The sequence below is a fragment of the Panthera tigris genome, chromosome D1 (genome assembly GCF_018350195.1).
Source record: "Panthera tigris isolate Pti1 chromosome D1, P.tigris_Pti1_mat1.1, whole genome shotgun sequence".
Taxonomy (NCBI): domain Eukaryota; kingdom Metazoa; phylum Chordata; class Mammalia; order Carnivora; family Felidae; genus Panthera; species Panthera tigris.
The window spans coordinates 43,319,852-43,339,135 of NC_056669.1; the positions used below are offsets into that span (position 1 = coordinate 43,319,852).

At 35.6% G+C, this 19,284-nt stretch overlaps 1 protein-coding gene across 1 annotated transcript in view; it reads left to right on the forward strand.

Annotated features, from left to right (window-relative positions):
- The window catches only part of NOX4 (NADPH oxidase 4), a 166,845-nt gene that overhangs the window by 122,288 nt on the left and 25,273 nt on the right, over nucleotides 1-19,284 (forward strand). The window contains exon 14 of the mRNA XM_015536135.2: nucleotides 18,761-18,880. Within this exon, the coding sequence (XP_015391621.2) occupies nucleotides 18,761-18,880 (120 nt within the window). The remainder of the gene's footprint in view (nucleotides 1-18,760; nucleotides 18,881-19,284) is intronic.

Below are 19,284 nucleotides of genomic sequence, written 5' to 3' on the forward strand. Positions count from 1 at the left end.
TAATGGTTTATGGTGGTATAATTTTAATAATATATCTGTTTGTTAGAATTCCTTGTCAGAATTTTTCTCTTTGCAAACCCTAAATTAATTAATGGCTTCTATTCGTAAGACGTGATTGAATAATTCAGACTTCCAAGAAACAAACATCAGTCAAAGTGGTTTTTTAAACAGTGTTGCTTTTATTTATACGTGATTGAATTAGGTAAAAAATCACACATGAAGTAGAGATTTCTTAACCTGCTGCTGGTGAAGTGTCTTTCCTTAAGTTGTTCCTAAAGTCCAAACAATGTGGGCCATCACCTATCAATCCCACCAAGTCTTAACTGACATAGATGTTAAGGGCCTACCCTGATCAACATATTTAAAATCACCACCTGCCCCAACTCACTCCCTATCCTCTTTATCTGCTCTACCAGCAACATCAATGTCACATGGGATAATGTTAGAAATAAAAATCTCAGATGTTAGCCCTGATTTACTGACTCTGAAAATCTGGGGGTGGAACCCAGTCCTGTGTTTTTAATAAACCTTCTAGGAAATTCTGATGCACACTAATGTTCGAGAACCATTAGAGCAAGATAGATTTTAAATACTGTTTCAGCCTTTTTAACACCCTCTCACTTCTAGTTGTTTTTACTGATATGATTATCTCCTGGGAGTAGAATGGTCTAAAATTCCAAAACCATCCTCTCCAGAGAAACAGAGACGTTCATCTTTTTCCCAGATAAAGAAAGAATTGTTATATGAAGGATGGCCCCAAACCCTTCCAGCCTGCAAAGCAGGATTTTCCAGAAGTTCCTTGGCACAGTGTGCCCTTTTCAGACTTTATTCGCCTTTTTGTTTTATCCCTAACCAAAATAATTTATTACTGTAATAAATTAATATGTGATCATTAAGGAAATGAGCTTTGGAATCAGACTCAAAAGGAACTGAATAAGTCTTTCCTGCCTCGGGAAAATTACTTAACATTTTTGAGCTTTAGTTCCTGGTCCACCAAAAGGGGAGGTTATACCTCCTGAGAAAGCTATCATGTGGATTAGGAGGGGAGTTGTATATAGAACAAGTGTAGGCCCTGGATTAAATTAAATGTTCAATGAAGAGTATCTGTTGTTAGTACACCTCATTTTAGGATTTGGAGCTAAGAGTCTGGGATAGTTTTTGATTTTTTTTTCATTAGAAGAACTTTTTATTTAAAGTGAAAGCTAATCAGATAAAGATAAGACAGGAAAATAATTTTCCAAAAATGTACATTTAAATTAGCATTAAATGGATGCGAATTACAACCCTTTATTATTTTTAATAATAATATCTAATGTTTGTCAAATGCTTACCGTGTCCAAGAACAGTGTTAAAAGCTGATCAGGTGTATTCCCATCCAGCTACATAAAATAGAAATGTAGCTTAAAATGATGAAGGCTTATTGTTCTCATGTAACAGGAAGTACCAAGATAATTGGTGGCTGGAATGTGTTCATTGTCAGCACCTCACATCTGAGGTGTCTGTACCTCTCCTCTCGTTTGCTCTCATGGTTGCAAGAGGACTTCTCAGCTTCAGCCACCATATCCTCATTCCAGGCGGAAGGAAGAAGAGCAAAGTGCATGCAAGGTGCATGAGGGCTGAGTTGGCCTCCCTTTCAAGGAATTTTTCAGAACCCCAACCGAGAACTTCTTATACCTAGTTATCCTAAACTCTTTTTTAAGTGGGCACATTACTATAACACCACCCAAGAGTTAGGAATGAAGAAGGAAAAAGAGATAAAGCGTAGACAGCCAGTGTCCTTTGCCTTGCCTGAATTAATTCATTTAATCCTCACAATAACCAGTGAGACATGTATTATTTAGATCCCTGTCTATTTACAAAGGATGTAACTGAGGCACAGAGTGATAGGTAACTTGATCAAGGTCATGTAGCCACCATCTGGTAAAGCCATGATTTAAACTAGATCTGAGAACCTACATTCTAATTTTCTATGTTACTATATATTAAAAACATAGTTTTATTATCTTCCTTAAATTTTCCATAATAACTCTTTTAAGTTGTATTTTTCCTCCTACTAGGATTTTGAAAGGCAGATTTTTACTGTTAAAATTTCTGTACTGAAAAAAATTGCTGTGGAAGTTTTGAGAATAGAATATTTCACCCTACTAAGAGCATTCTCCCCAACAGTGAATGAGGACTTGACTATAGTGGTCTTGAAGTTAAAGGCAAATGAACATGTTGAACAGATTTTTTTTTTCAGTACTTCTTTCAACAAATATTTGTTTGGTGCCTACTAATTACCAGCAACTGGAGATAACTAATGGGCTACACTATTTTAACACAGCATCCTGGTTTTCTTGGGTTTCTGAGTTAGTGATAAAACCAAAGGAAGAAATCTGGCAATGTCTAGACAGTAGGGCTGGCTGTACTTAGAAAATTATGTTTTATTCTTATGGGGTTTCATTGTTTTCCAACCACTTCCATGTGTGGTATTTTGCCTGTTACACCTGTTTCTTCTGTCAGTTTTACTTATTAATTATATAATTTCCCTCTTGTTTACTAAGAATCTCTGATCAATTGTTTAATAAGCATAGAAGCTAGAATGACTTAAACTTCTTGCAATAGAGTGATTATTCATTCTGTCTGGAAAATGTTGCAGTTGGTAAATGTCTCAACATTGAAATCAACATTTTGGAGTTCACCTAGGAAAGGAAAAAAGGATGGCAGGGGAAGCTGAGGCAGGACATTAAAATCCATACACTCATGAAATCTACTAATATTACAGTTAATTACCAAAGCCCATGCAACTTAATAGGGTGAGATTTTATTGATGGTATTCCTGAATTTTTAGTTTCTTGGACTTTATTTTTTTAGTTCTGTGTGATTGTAGTGGTTTGGTTTGGTTTTTGGAGACTACGGTTGTATGTAATTTGGACATTAGTTGCCTATCTTCCATTTCAACCACTTTTTTTTTTTCTGTTAGTGCTTAGTGATTATTTTTCTATAACAGATATTCCCTGTCTCCTAGTAATGTTGAAGTCATGGGTTATGTGTGATTTTATTAGCATTCCTTGTTGATCATACAATGTTGGGAAATATTCATATTCAGATAGTAGACATTATCCTCCAGATCTTGAAATCACTAGCTCATCACTTTCAGAAACTCTCAGAGAAGACAATGTTCACAGAATACACGAGAAAAGTAAAGGGGAAATCCCACTTCACTATTGACATTATGGAGTTCCCTGGAAGATGCACAGGAGCAGTGCTTTTCAGACTTTAATATACATGTGAATCACCCTGAAATCTTAGTAAAACACAGATTCTGATTTAATAAATCTGAAGTTGGGACTTAAGTTCTCTTTCTAACAAGTTATCTGGTAAAATTGATGCTGTTGATCTGAGAACCACACTTTGAAGAGAAACGAGCCACATCATCTTAGTCACAGCCTAATTAAGGGCTTTTCATTCCCTTCAGTCACATTTTACTACATCTGTTGCCAGGGAAGAGATACATGCTCAGCAGGCAAAGCAGGAGAGAAGAGAGTAGAAACGAGTCTTCCTCCTCATAGTCATCTGTCTTTGATGACAAAGGAAACATCTGAAAGCATAGATAGCTGGATTATTAGTAATTAGCAACAGTATATCTATAGTAATGTTTTTGCTTAAAGTCTATTTTATCTGAAATCAATGTAACTACAACTATTTTGCTTTTGCTAGAATTTCCCTCCTATACTTTACCCTTTAACTTTCAACTTCTTTGTATAAAGTATACAAAGTATAAGTTTGATATAAGACACCTAATCTTTTGAATCTCTTGAAAAGACCTGTTGCTCTGTTTGTTTTTTTTTTTTTTTTTTTTTTTTTTTTTTTATTGCAGCTTGACAATCTTTTCATTTGAACGAAAGACTTTGGTTCATTTATACTGAATTATATTCTGCAACATTATTTTGCTTATTTGTCCCACCTTTTCTGCCCCACCCACCCCCACTCTCTCTCTCCTCTGTCTCTCTCTCTCTCCTTTTTTTTTTTTTTTTTCCTTTTTGGCTTTGAAGACAGCAAGATGCATAATACAGTAGAAGCCATGGTCTATTTCCTAATTAAATTGAACTCTCTCTAAACTAATGGAAAGGAAATAGCCAAAACAAAATATAATCTCAGGTATGAAAGCTTAAAGAAACTAAAGTTAGCCAGCAATTAAGAGAAAAGCTTTCTCTACACCTAGCTTTCAGCAGGAAGATCAGTAGCCATGTAGGAAAAGGAGAGACAGGAAAATGATGGAATGACTTGTCTGAGAAAAAAAAATTGTAAAATATTTGAGCCTGAAGCCATAGAAGTTGACAAGAAATAAAGAATTCATTATTATCTAAATAAAAAACAGTTCAAATTAAATAAAATTTATAAAATAGGACTCTTGGTTGGAAAAGCTGATTGTAGTACAAAAGTCTAAAATCTAAACTCAATCTTAAAGGGTGTTTATTTTAACTGACTATATTCCCTCTAAAAGCTTTCAGAGGAAATTTTATTTTAGTGAGGGTTACAGCTGTGTTTAAATATATGTTAGAGTGGGGTGTGAAATTTGCCTAGATGTTACACTTGAAAATTTAGTAGGGATTGGTCAGCTTGTAATTCATGTTTCCAGTTAAGTACTAGTGTTTGAACAGTTGAACAGTTTGCTGGCTTTTCTTTAATGTTATTTTAACTTTTTTGCATATGAATAGAAGTTTCAAGTTGCATGCCAGCAGATCAAGCCTACATTAGCCAATACATAAAACAAAATAAAAAGAGAAAAAACATTTCTCCTTAATTTTCTATAGGGACTAAGTTTAATAGTAAGGATTCATCTACATGTGTGTGTATGTGTGTGTGTGTGTGCTTAAGAGTGAAAAATAAATATAGCATACTAGATAATACAGCATGCAAAAAATCTAAAAATGTTTCTTAACACACACACACACACACACACACACACACTCAAATAGTTTTTAATACATGTTTGAGATGGTAGAACATGAATGAATGACATTGCTCTGGGTCATAAGCCATAAGAAGTTGCTATCTAGACTAGTAAGTGAAGTGAGTACTTGAGCTCATATTTGCTCTTACCAATGTGTCTATCTATCCCCAAATGTTAGAGCTGGTTTCAATGGGCTTATGTTGATGGACAAGAGATGAGGTCTGGACCCTGAGGAGGGTAGGAGAGTGAATCAGAGACCCCTGAAAATGGCCTAGAATCCATTCACAGTGTATTAAGTAGAGATTAAATAGCCTGATATACAGAAGGGGATAGTGGGGATGATTGACTCACTTTGTCCTTGGCTCTGAGAAGAATTAAAAAAAAATTCTTCCCCAATACTTAGTGACCATACATTCCATCTCGCTTGGATTGGAACAGTGAAATCATAATATGTATGTAGCCCAATAAACCCAGAGACAAAAATTTGGAGTGATTGTAAATTCATGGCATCCTCCTGTTATCTGGTAAAGAAAAATGAAAATCCTCTTTGGGGGACACATTTTAATCTCCAAAGGATTCCTCTATACAAGACACCAAGGAATATGAGCTCATAGTTCTAAAAATGAGGGGAAAAATACCATGAGTATATTTTAATAGAAATTTTATATTCAAAAAGTATAAAACAAATGCTTAGTATATCTAAAAGAATAAACCAGAGCATTAGAATAATGATTAAGAGACAAAAGACAAACTTCTCAAGGCAGCCTGGAAAGGGGGCCAATAGAGCCTCTACAAATGAAAGATACAATATCATAAACTTAGCAGATTAACACAACCATAGATTGTCAAATAGAACTGAAATAATTATCAAGAATGTGGCATAAAGAGACACAAATATGGACAGTAGGAAAGAAAGGCTTAAGAAATAGTGGATGGAGGGAGAAGTTCCTGCATTTCTTTATATTAGCCTTCCATTAGGAAGGGGAAAAAGAAAGAATATAGGCTATATATTTGAAGAAAAAATAGCTCAAATTCAGAGGTACCAGTAAATCCCAAGCAACATCATAAAAATAAATTCACCATGTGAAACATTACAATTTACTTACAGAAAACTGAAAGCAGAGACTAACAATATAAAAGTAGTCAAGGAAGGAAGAGAGGGGAAGAAATAAATAGTCAAAGAGAGACAGATAAACAGGACAAGATGACACTGTTGTAAGTGGCTCGCCTTAACTGAACTCAGTTCTACAGTTCAAAGAAAAGGCTGTAAGACTGGAATAATAGAGCAGTAGGCAGTTTTCAAGAGATTTGCTCAAAACAGAAAGATAAAGAAAGGCTGAAAGTAAAGCAGGTGAGGAATATGGTAGAGAAATTCTAATCAAAGCAAAATTATTTCAGATAAAATAGACTTTAAGGTAAAAATATTTCTGTGTGTAAAGGGAGTTACTAATCGTTTATAAAACATTCAATTATTATTTCTCTGATTAGAAAACTCCTGTTTTGGAAAGTTTTGGGTTGTTTGTTTTCTAAACAGAAATGGAGTTCTTTCAGGTGGTAGACATAAGCCCCTTATTAGATGTTTGGCCTTGAGCAAATATTTAAACTTCCAGAACCTCAGTCTCCTAATCAATGAAGTCAAATAATAACATTTAGCTCTCATTTAATAATGATAAATAATTCATCTAGAGCATTTAGCACTGTGCCAACCACACATAGCTCCATTGTTGTCAGGATAGGCAAGGAAAAGGGTGATGGTTTTGCATTGTAGTATCTTTCCATAAACAAAAAGAGTAGGCCTATAAATTTATTATGGTCAGAAAAATAATCCTTTGACTGTATAGTTAATTAAAGATAGCAATTCCCTGTAGAAACCTCACTGCTCCTGAGGCTTGTTATCCCTTGAAACATCATTGAAAGCAATACTTCCTTTGACATCAACCCAGAGAGAATATATGGAGGAATGTACATTTTTGCCATATTTTGCTGACACACAATTGGTCTGAGATCAAATCAGAAATTCATACAAATGTGTTTTTTAATCTTTAAAACACCATGGAATTGTTGAGTGTTGTTATCCACCTAGTGACTATTAAGAAAAAATATTTATTTCATCTTATCTTCGTATACTGCCTTTTCACACCCTCCATTTCGAGTGGATCCAGCTAATAATTCCAAGATCTTTTATGTCTTAGGCTAGCACATCGCATCCTTTGTTTATTCTTTTAAAATATATTTATTGAGTATAGTCTATTCTTCTATAATGTGATATTTTTAATTCCTAAGAAACTTGTGTTTATCAAAATGTAATTAAACAGTAGTTTTATGGTGACAGAGAAATCAAGGATGGAGAATTTCAGAATGGTAACCACAGAGCTATTCAACCTCCCCACCCCCATGTCTGTCCTTGGTGGAACCTCCACAACGGAAGTGTTTTTTAACAGTGCGAGTGCATGGGTGTAACACCTAAACACCACTGAACAGTTCCAACATTTAAACCCATTTAGCTTTCGCTGAGGGCAGTGGTTCCTCTTCCTCTCACTGCAAAGACTATCATTGGCAAAGTGTCTATATGCATTCTTTTTCACTTTTATCACCTGTAGGATGGAACCCACGGCTGCTCAGACAAAGCAGCTGTATGGCAATGGTGCTCTTCCTTTCCTGCAGGCAGAGTTAGTTCCAGGTAATTCTCACATTTGACCAATGGCTATCAGGAAAGCACATCTTATTTCTGAGCAGGAAGATGTATTTAGATCTGTGACAGATGCACAAACTAGAAGGTTCTCTTTACAGACTAGACCCTGACCCTGATCTGTCTCTCCTCACCTTTACTCTTCCTCATCCTCCATCTGAACATGTGGAATTTCAGACTGGTCATGGCACTTCTCCTGGTCTCAGGGTCCTCATTTGCTACATGGGGATAATAGTACTATAACTACCTCATAAGGTGTTAAGATTATGACAGATAATATGTGAAAAGTACAAAGCGTTGTGTATATATGGAACATGGATATATAACACACGTTAAGTAACTTCTCAGATGGTGCTTCGTTTTATACTAAGTGCAGTGTCCCTGCCACTTCCCACTTTGCATCCCTCTTGTGGACAGACATTACAATTAATCGTCTTTCTGTTTTTGTTTGTTTGTTTGTTTGTTTGTTTGTTTTGCTGCAGCAGGTAGTAGTGGGCTTTACTTATGGTAACTTTCCATTATTACATGTTAAATAAATAAATGCACTTTAATTCCCACCCACTTAATCTTTAAAATAATTTTTGCAATGTCTATTGTAGCAAAAGGTATTCTTTCTGAAACCTAGCAAGGACAGTAGTCTGTTAAAGAGTAATATTTTGTCTTGATTCTCCATTTCTAACTTGTTCCCTATTCTCTAAAATCTTGGCAGATATTTTATGGAGAAACAATTTATGATGAAATAATGTTTACAAAGTATTGTTTACCCCTGCCTGGAGATTTATAAGGCATTCTTGGCATGTGAAAGGTCTAGAGGAGTTTTGAATTAAATAAATTTTTAAATAAACAAATAAAAACTTCCTTAACACATTTCCCAAATTTATTTGACTACAAAATACTTTTTTCTCCCTTACAGTATTGTTCTTTGAAACTCCTTTTGGGAAATATTGGTATAATTAGTATCTATTTTCTTTTTTTTATTTTCATAAATGTTTTTATTTATTTTTGAGAGAGAAAGAGCAAGCAGGAGAGGGGAGAGAGAGAGATAGAGAGAGAAACAGACAGACAGAATCTGAAGCAGCCTCTAGGCTCTGAGCTGTCGGCACAGAGCCCGACACAGGGCTCGAACTCCCAAACAATGAGATCATGACCTGAGCCGAAGTCGGATGCTTAACCGACTGAGACACCCAGCTGCCCCAATTTTCTTAAATTAATAAACATCTTTCTTACAATAATTTTATAAATTCTCAGATTGTCTAAGTTCTATTTTCATTTATTATTATATCAATTTGTTTTGAGGGAAGTAATAGGAACTATTGAGGAACAAGATTTCAAGAAGTGTTGGTTGTAATTTTATTTGTTAATATAGTTGGATCAATTTGCAGATGATGGATTTTTCCATTGAGAAAAAAGAGATCTGATATACTTGGTCTATCAGCTGATTAACATTACACATGAAAACAAGTAAATCAATTTTAAATATGTTAAGTGGATTCTACTTTCAAGGAAAAACTTACTGAGTTTTTGAAAAAATGTTTATATATGTTCGAATGGTCCAGGAAAGAGGACCTCTCCTCTTCTTAGAATTCTTTTCTTTCCAGAGTCCTTCACAATGGAACTTTTTATTAGTCATCAGCTGAAGTTTAAAAATATGTCAGGTTGATCTCACCTCTATTATGTTGTTACAAGACTTTGGAGAGTTGCTTTTAGTTTCTGTAATTTTGTCACATATATAACAATAATAGGAATATAGCATTCCTTTAAAGAGCAGGTACTAACATGGGAGAAAAATCACTGCTCATAAATTAAAGGCAATGGATTTTACACATTAATCACATTAAATATACGAAAAATGACTTCAGTAGTTTGTCTTTCTGCCTCTCTCAAAAACCCAGCTGTCGCCAAATTACCAGTAATTTCATTCTTCATCTTTCCTCCCAAAGAAGCAAAATGTTGTTTCTCCTTGTGTGAAAACACATTTCTAGCAAACAAACAAAACAAAATTTAAAAAAGACAGAGAAGATACAGGCTGGAAAGATGGCCAAGTATGAGGACTCTGAGCTCGCCTCGTCGCATGAATACAACTAGGTAACACTCATTGACATCGGTGTTGATAACACAGGAAACAATCTGAAGATTGGCAGAACAACCTCCACAACTAAAGATAGAGAAGGGGACATACTGCAGAAGGTAGGAAGGGCGAAGGTGTGATTTGGGAGTAAAATGGCCCTGATGATACTGACCGATGCCAGTGGTGAAACAGACAGAATAGTCTGCAGATGACCCCAGGAGATCACTCTGTGTTTCCTGGACAATAAACCAACTGTAACCAATAGTCTCCTTTCCCTGTTTCTTCCAAACTCAGCTTCCCACAGCATGGGTGGCTTTTTCCCTCCCAGCAGGAGGGGCCACAACTTCCCACCCACACCCAAGGATTCCAGATACAGGCCCCCTGACTGTCCACAGTGGGGAGAGAGCCAGGGATGTGGAGAAGGGTGAGAAACAGACTTGCACACTGGCTAGCTCCCGAACAGGGAGGACAAATCACCATAACATTTGGGTGTGAAAGCAAGAGGGGCTCAATCTCATGAGTTCTTACAACCAGTGGGACTTAAAGCCTGGAATTTTAAAAGCCAGTGTGCTCAGCTCTGGGAGAACCTGGACGGCTTTAGGAAGCTGATTCCCCACCCTTAAAGAGAAGGCACTATATGCTAACTAATTTGGATGTAACTTTTAAATTAATGAATTAAAAATTTAAAAAAGAGAGATAAAGGACCACAATCAGCAGAGACACAACGTGGAAGCAGCAGTTTGAAAAACGGTGGGATGAGAAGAGGGAGAGTGATTTCTTCATCTCAGAGTGTGACCCAGAGATCAGGGATCACAGGGAGACTCCAGGAACAAAGGAGCTGGTCTGTGCGGTTTCATTCCCCTACCCCCCAGCATAAACAACAGCCACCTGTGGGAACCAATAAGGCTCTGCAACCTAACTTGGCTTGCACCACACTTCACCCCCTGTTCTTTAGCAGATCTTCCCTTCCCAGTAACATTTGCCTCAGTCCTGGTACTATGGGCCCCTGCACCGGAAGACCTGCATAAGCCGCACCATATCTCCCAACCTGCATGTTTTTCAGGGCCACATCACACAGTGGTGGCAGGTGTCATTTTGCAGGCATACCACTGCATACCCATTAAAATGTGTCCCACCCAGCTAGGGAGCAAACACTGCCCAAAACAAGAAAAGGGAGCCTCTGCAGGCAACTGGAATGAAGGAAAAAGACCAAGACTCAACAGCAGAGCACACCATCACACCTAGTAGATATTCCCTTTGCCAGGCCCTGGGGATACTACACTGCAGGGCACTAGAGGACCTCTTCTTCATAATATCATTACCATCAAGAACAAGAGGCATAACTGAGCTGACTTACCTAAAACACCAAAACAGACATGAAGAGTTAGACAAAATGAGGACACAAAGAAATATGTCCCAACTGAAAAACTACCAAGCCACAGCACAAATGGCATAACCTACCAAAACTAAAGCAGGAAGAAACAGAAAATTTGAGCAGACTGATGACCAGCAAAGAAATTGAATCAGTAATCAAAAAAACACAACAAACAAAAGTCCAGAACCAGATGGCTTCATAAGCAAATTCTACAAAATATTTAGAGAACAGTTAATACCTATTTTCAAACTATTCCAAAAATAGAAAAGGAGGGAAAACTTCAAACTAATTCTATGAGACCAGCATTACCCTGATACCAAAACCAGATAAAGACACTGCAAAAAAAGAACTACAGGCCAATATCTCTGATGAACATAGATACAAAAATCCTCAACAAAATACTAGCAAACCAAATCCAACAATACATTAAAAAAATCACTCGCCGCGATCAAGTGTGATTTATCCCTCGGATGCAAGGGTGGTTCAATATTTGCAAATCAATCAACGTAATACATCACATCAATAAGAGGAAGGATAAAAACCATATGATCATTTGAATAGATGCAGAAAAAGCATTTGACAAGTACAACATCCATTCATGATAGACACCCTCAACAACGTAGGTCTAGAGGAAGCATACCTTAACCTACCAAAGACCTTATGTGAAAAACCCACAGTGAGCGTCATACTATATGGGGGAAACAGAGCTTTTCCTCTAAAGTCAGGAATAAAATAAAAACGTTTACTCTCACCACTTTTATTCAGCATAGTACTGGAAGTCCTAGCCACAGCAATCAGACAACAAAAAGAAATAAAAGGCATTCAAATTGTTAAGGAAGAAGTAAACCTTTCACTATTTGCAGATGCCATGATAGTATAAATAGAAAAATCCTAAAGATCCCAACAAAAATATACTAGAACTGATAAATGAATTCAGTAAAGTCACAAGATACAAAATCAATGTAAAGAAGTCTGTTGTGTTCCCATACACTAATAATGAAGTGGCGCAAAGTGATACCATTTACAATTACACCAAAAACAATAAGATACCTAGGAATATACATAACCAAGAGATAAAAGACCTATACTCTGAAAAGTGTAAAACACAGACCTATACTCTGAAAAGTGTAAAACACTGATGAAAGAAATTCAAAATGACACAAAGAAATGGAAAGACATTCCATTCTCATGGATTGGAAGACCAAATATTGTTAAAATGTCTATACTACCCAAAGTAATCTACACATTCAATGCAATCCCTATCAAAATAACACCAGCATTCTTCACAGAGCCAGAACAAACAATCCTAAAATTTTTTATGGAACCACAAAAGACCCTGAATAGCCAGAGCAATGTTGAAAAAGCTAAATAAAATTGGAGGTATCACAATTCTAAACTTTAAGTTATATTACAGACTGTAGTAATCAAAACAGTATGGTGCTGGCATAAAACAAACACATAGATCAATGGAACAGAGTAGAAAATCTAGAAATAAACCCATGATTATATGCTCAATTAATCTTTGACTAAGTATAAAAGAATATACAATGGGAAAAGATGGTCTCTTCAACAAATGGCGTTGGGAAAACTGGACAGCAACATGCAGAGGCATGAAACTGGGCCACTTTCTTAATGCTATATACAAAAATAAACAGGAAATGGATTAAAGACCTAAATATGAGACCATAAAAATCCTAGAAGAGAGCATAGGCAGTAATTTCTCTGAAATTGGCTGTAGCAGCATTTTTTTAGATATGTCTCCTGAGGCAAAGGAAACTAAAGCAAAATAAAATATTGAGACTACACTGAAATAAAAAGCTTCTGCACAGTGAAGAAAACAATCAACCAAACTAAAAGGCAACCTATTGAATAGAGGATATTTGCAAATGACATATCCGATAAAGGGTTAGTATCCAAAATATTTAAAGAACTGATACAACTCAACATCTGAAAAGTCAAATAATCCAATTAAAAAATGGGCAGAGGACCTGAATAGACATTTTTCCAAAGAAGATATACAGAAAACCAACAGACACATGAAAAGATGCTCAACATCACTCATCATCAGGGAAATGTAAATTAAGAGTATAATGAGATACCAACTCACACCTGTCAGAATGGCTAAAGTCAAAAACACAAGAAACAAGTGTTGATGGTGATGTAGAGATAAAGGAACACTAATGCAACAACAACTGTTGTTGAGAATGCAAACTGCTGCAGCCACTCTAGAAAACAGTAATGCGGTTCCTCAAGAAGTTAGAAATAGAACTACCCTACTACAGTAATCACACTACTGGTATTTATCCAAAGAATACAGGAACACTAATTCAAAGGGATACATGCATCCCTATGTTTATTGCAGCATTATTTACAATAGCCAAATTATGGAAGCAGCCCAAGTGTCTGTCGATAGATGAATGGAAAAGAAGTGGTATATACATACAATGAAATATTCAGCTGTAAAAAGGAATGAAATCTTGGGTCCTGGGTAGCTCAGTTGGTTGAGCATTTGACTTAGGCTCAGGTCATGAACTCACGGTCCATGAGTTTGAGCCCCACGTCGGGCTCTGTGCTGACAGCTCAGAGCCTGGAGCCTGCTTCAGATTCTGTGTCTCCCCCTCTTTCTGCCCCTCCCCTGCTCTCTCTCTCTCTCTCTCTTTCAAAAATAAATAAACATTAAAAAAAATTTTAATAAGAATGAAATCTTGCCATTTGCAACGACATGGATAGAGTTAGAGATTATAATGCTAAGAGAAGTAAGTCAGAGAAAGACAAATACCATGCAGAGACAAAACAAAGCAACAAAGGAAAAAAAGAGAGAGAGACAAACCAAAAACAGACTCTTATAGAGAACAAACTGATAGTTACCAGAGGGGATGTGGGTGGGAGGATGGGTGAAATAGGTGATGAGGATTAAGAGTACACATACCATAATGAGCACTGACTAATGTATAGAATCGTTGAGTCACTATATTGTGCACCTGAAACAAATTTAACACTGTGTATCATCTATACTGGAATTAAAAAAAAAAACCTTAATAAAAATAAGGAAAAAAATGAAAGGTACGAAAAAACCCCAGCTGATTATCTAAGGTCCTTCACACCACATTCCCATCAACATTTCTCATGTCACACTGGACCTCTCAGTTGGCCTGACAGGGCACTGCAGGTGCTTATTGATGCCATTAACAAAGAGCATTTCTGATATTGGTGGCCCTATACAACTCTTAAGCAGACTTTTTTCTGTGTCACCACATTTCAGTGGTCCTTTTTGAAGCAAGGAAATCAGATTTTGAGAGGACAAGTATGTGGCCCATGATCCCAACCCTAGTAAATGTCTAGAACCCTGAATTCTTGTCTTCTTTCTAAAACTTATTCTGGAACATCAGACGTGGGGAGGGTGTATGTGGGGGGCGGGGTGGGTGGGTTGTAAAGCAGACAAGTAGGAGAGAGGTGTTTTTCATGATTTTGCTCTTATCCTTAGCTGGTCACATAACATGTCTGTCCTTGTGTCTGTTTTTTCTTATAAGAAGCAGACACAAGTAAAGAAGTGGGCAGCACCATAGTTGAGGAGACATACTTGTCTATCTCTAGGACTTTGCACAAAAAAGATTCTTAAGTATATGCAAATGAAAGATGGGTTAGATAATCACACCAGAGAGAAGCCCTCTCCAAGGACAGGGATATTTGTCTCTTGTTCACTGCCATAATTTCCAGAGCCTAAAAAGTTCTTTTTATTGGATAGGAGCTAAAAATTTTGTTAATGAACAAAGGACGGGGATTGATCCAAACAGAGTATCAGTCCTGACAAAGAAAAATTCATAAATAAAGTTAGCAGGAGATTGAATGAAGAAACTGAGCTGAAACTTCCCAAGAAGAGTTTAGCTGGTGTGAACATATCATTCAGCCAAAATGCTTTGTTTATTTATACTTCCTGTTATTCCTGCTGGAAAGATTCTTTTTCCAGATGTTTTTGCATCTTGCCCTTTCACTTCATTCAGGTCTCTGTTCAATTGCCATATGCACAGAGATTCATTCTCTGACTATCCCTTTAAACTGCCTATGCAAAATTTCAAGCATATATAAAAGTAAACAGAACAGTATAATGCATTTTTATGTAACAGTCACATAACTTCAGTAATTATTACATTTTACCTGTTTTTAAAAGCACTTAGCACTCTATGACATTATATATATTTTTGTGTCTTTATTTATGGGCTAGCTCCTCTTCCACTAGAATCAAAGAACCAAGGGGCCAAGGACTTTTTCTTCCTTGTTCATTTCTGTTTCCCTGACACGTCAAACACTGTCACATTACAGGTGCATAAGAGCATTTGTTCAATGAATGAATGACTAAGAGAAGATTGTACTAGGTGTAATGGATTCTAAAGTAGAATCCTCCATTGCTGTAGACATTTGCAACGATCTGTTTTTGCAGTTGAAGTATTTATTTTTAAGCCCAATTTTCTTATTTAATGTTTATATTCTAGATTTGCTTACATGGTGAGAAGTGGTAGAATCAATTCACATATGTTGTTTCTGAGCCACGGATAATGTTGAGATTTCTATCAATAATCTAATGTAGTAATCTTTAGTTTTCAAATATCTTCTAGTAGCTTTGTTTTAAGGTTGTTCTTTTTCTGTTTAGTGAAAATACCTTTATAAAATGAAAATACGCATTGCACTTGAGGAGCTAAATACATTTAGATAAATATAAAGAATCCTATCCTAAATTCTGCTTTTTAAATACATATTAAAACCATCTGCCAATTTTATCACTGATGTTTTTAAAGATATTATCTTTAAAATTTTTTTTGAAAAAAATTATTCATTTTTAATGTTTATTCATTTTAACATTTATTCATTTTAACGTTTATTCAGAGAGAGACAGCATGAGTGGGGGAGGGGCAGAGAGAGGGGGAGACACAGAATCTGAAGCAGTTTCCAGGCTCCAAGCTGTCAGGACAGAACCTGATGTGGGGCTTGAACTCACAAACTCTGAGATCATGACCCAACTAAAGTTGAATGCTTAACTGACTGAGCCACCCAGGTGCCCCAAGATCTTATCTTCAAAAAGATCAAAGCATTGTAGTAATTTTTTCATCCTCCAATCCATTTAATGTGATTTTCATATGAAGATGCAAAAGCTCTGTTAAGGTCATTCTTTAAAATGTTTTAAAAAATGTTTGTTTATTTTTTGAGAGAGACAGAGCATGAGTGGAGGAGGGACAGAGAGAGAGGGAGACAGAGAATCTGAAGCAGGCTTCAGGCTCTGAGCTGTCAGCACAGAGCCTGATGAGGGGCTCGAACTCACGGACCATGAGATCATGGCCTGGGCCAGAGTCAGATGCTCAATTGTCTGAGCCACCCATGCACCCCTCTAGTAAAGTCATTTTTGATGTCATGGTGTCAGTTTTATCTTTGAGTCCAAAATAGTATCACAGAGCTAGTTGGCACATAGTGCATGTTTATTGAGTGAATAATTTATAAAGTATGAATAAGATGGATGTAGTAAGAATCAGTATATTGTGGTATCTGATCTGTCAATATTTTCTGAATTTCTGCTGTGTTTAGAACACTACCTTAAGCATTCAAACTTTGGTTATTGTTCCTTGAGGTACAATAAGTAGCTTTTTTTATTAGATACAGTATTTTTTAAAGCAGTACTTTTGCAAAGTCCTTTGAGGATTTAAATATAAACCCTATACGTGGTGGTCATGATGGTCTAAGCTCTGCTATAGTAACTAGTCAACCTTGAAATATCCTGAAAATGTGATAAGACACAAAACAGACTTATTTCTTACTCATGAAGTGACTTTTGTGAATCAGTGGATCCAAAACAACTGCTTCAAGTGATAAGTCAGGGATTCAGTTGCCTTTTATCTTCCGGTTCAACTCATGGCTTTTAGTTCTTCTGATAGAGGGGACAACGCTTTTCTCTGCCTTATTCTGGAAGTAGCAAGTATTGCCTCTACTCACAGCCCAGTGGTCAGAATTAGATATATGGCTCAATATAACCACAAAAACTTCCGAGAAGTATAGTCTATAAGTACCCAGGAGGAAAGGAAACCAAATCCTGACATGGGTAGTGGTATACAACTTAGACTACATGCATAGAGCTCAGAGGTCCAAAGACTGTCCATTCATTAATTCATTCAGCATTTAACCAGTAAGTTCACAAATGCTTGATATTAAATGATCTATCATTGCAGTCGTTCCTTACAATAAAAGGTACGTGTATCATAACACTGACAACATAAATATACTTCGGGGGACAGTTGCTATGTTTTAGCAAAGTTTATATATACATATATTTATATATATATTATATATATATATATAAATATATGTATATATATTTATATATATAATAATATAATATATATTATTATATTATAATAATTAATTATATTATTATATATTATTAATCAATTAAATTTTAATTAATAATTAAATATTAATTAATATTAATATTAATATTAATTAATTGAATATTAATTATATTATTATATATTATAAATATATTAAATATTTATTTATAAATATAAATATATATAAATATATATAAATATATGTAAATATATATAAATATATATATAAATATATATATAAATATATATATAAATATATATATAAATATATGTAAAATATATAAAAAAGAGCATTAAAATGGCAGTGCCTTTAACATATCTTTAACATTAAGATACCTAGAACAAGGTAGTTTTTTAGAGGCTATATTAATTTTACAGCCATCAAAGACAAGTATTAAGGCCATCAAGTCAACATTTTAGGTACTAAGAAGAAAGAAAAAAAGGAAAGGGAGGAATAAAGAGATGCAACTTTCAACTGAGACAGCTTCCTTCAGGAAGCCTTCCAATTTTTCCGGTTGTACTTCCATTTACGTTACACCAACAAGTTCATAGTCACACAGTCAAAATAAATGCAATAGATTTTAGGCAGTGTAGTGTTTCAGCTGGTCACTTTGCTTCCCTGAATAAATTAATGTTTTGTTATTAAGAAAGTATGGAGGAAAAATATTAAGTGAACAATTAGCAAGTTTTGTTGAAGTTAAGGATTTCACACACACACACACACACACACACACACACACACACACACTTGCTTGCATATACAATCCCAAGTAAGTGGAGATTCCTTTGAGATTATTCTCCAGCTGTTTCTATACTAATAAGCCTCAATAGGGAGAGAGGAGGAACAGTTTCTTTATTTTTTTCTTCTATTACTTTTCTGTTCACATAGTAAATGTTTCTGAAAATATTGCTACTACTGACTTTGCTATTGAAGAGAACCCTTACTTACTGAATTTAGACCCAGTAAACCAATTGATATTTTAATTTAATCAAATATACTAATATGATCAGAGCTTTAACTTGTCCTTAGCTATCTGTCATGGTCCTATAAATGCTTCTCTATACTTTTAATTAACGTTAAAATATTTTTTATTTTATTTTCCCTCAAAAGGGAAGGCTTAGAAACAGATGTACTTGTTTTAGTATTGAGAGTTTATACATAACATTTCTTATTCCTTTAGGTTTGTCAGTATGAGAAGTCATGAAATAAGGCCTGAGCCATACAGAGCCTAGAAATTGGATTCAGCATGTTTGCTACATACTACAGAGAATTAATTTAACTTCTTTTCATTTTTCCCACCTTTGTCTGCCTTCTCCACAGGCTGTACATTGATGGTCCATTTGGAAGTCCATTTGAGGAATCCTTGAACTACGAGGTTAGCCTCTGTGTGGCCGGAGGCATTGGAGTAACTCCATTTGCATCAATACTCAACACCCTGCTGTATGTCATTCTGATCCATTTTATTAGTTCAAATAGGGAACTATCAATATTTTAAACATCTCCCATTTAGTATGAGATAATTCCTCACAGAATTTGTCTACAGTAGTCCTCCCTCTTGCACACAGGGAATACATTCCAAGATCCCCTGTGTATGCCTGAAACTGCAGATGGTGCTAAACCCTACATATACTCTGCTTTTTTCTGTAAGCTTAACTTATCAATTATGCACAATAAGAGATAATAACAAATATTAAAATAGGAAAATTATAATATACTGTGATGAAAGTTTTGTGAGTGTGGTATCTCTCAAAATATTTTATCGTAATGTAGTCACCCTTCTTGTGATGAGGTGAGATCATAAAATGCCTAGGTGATGAGATGAAGTGAAGCGAATGATGTAAGCA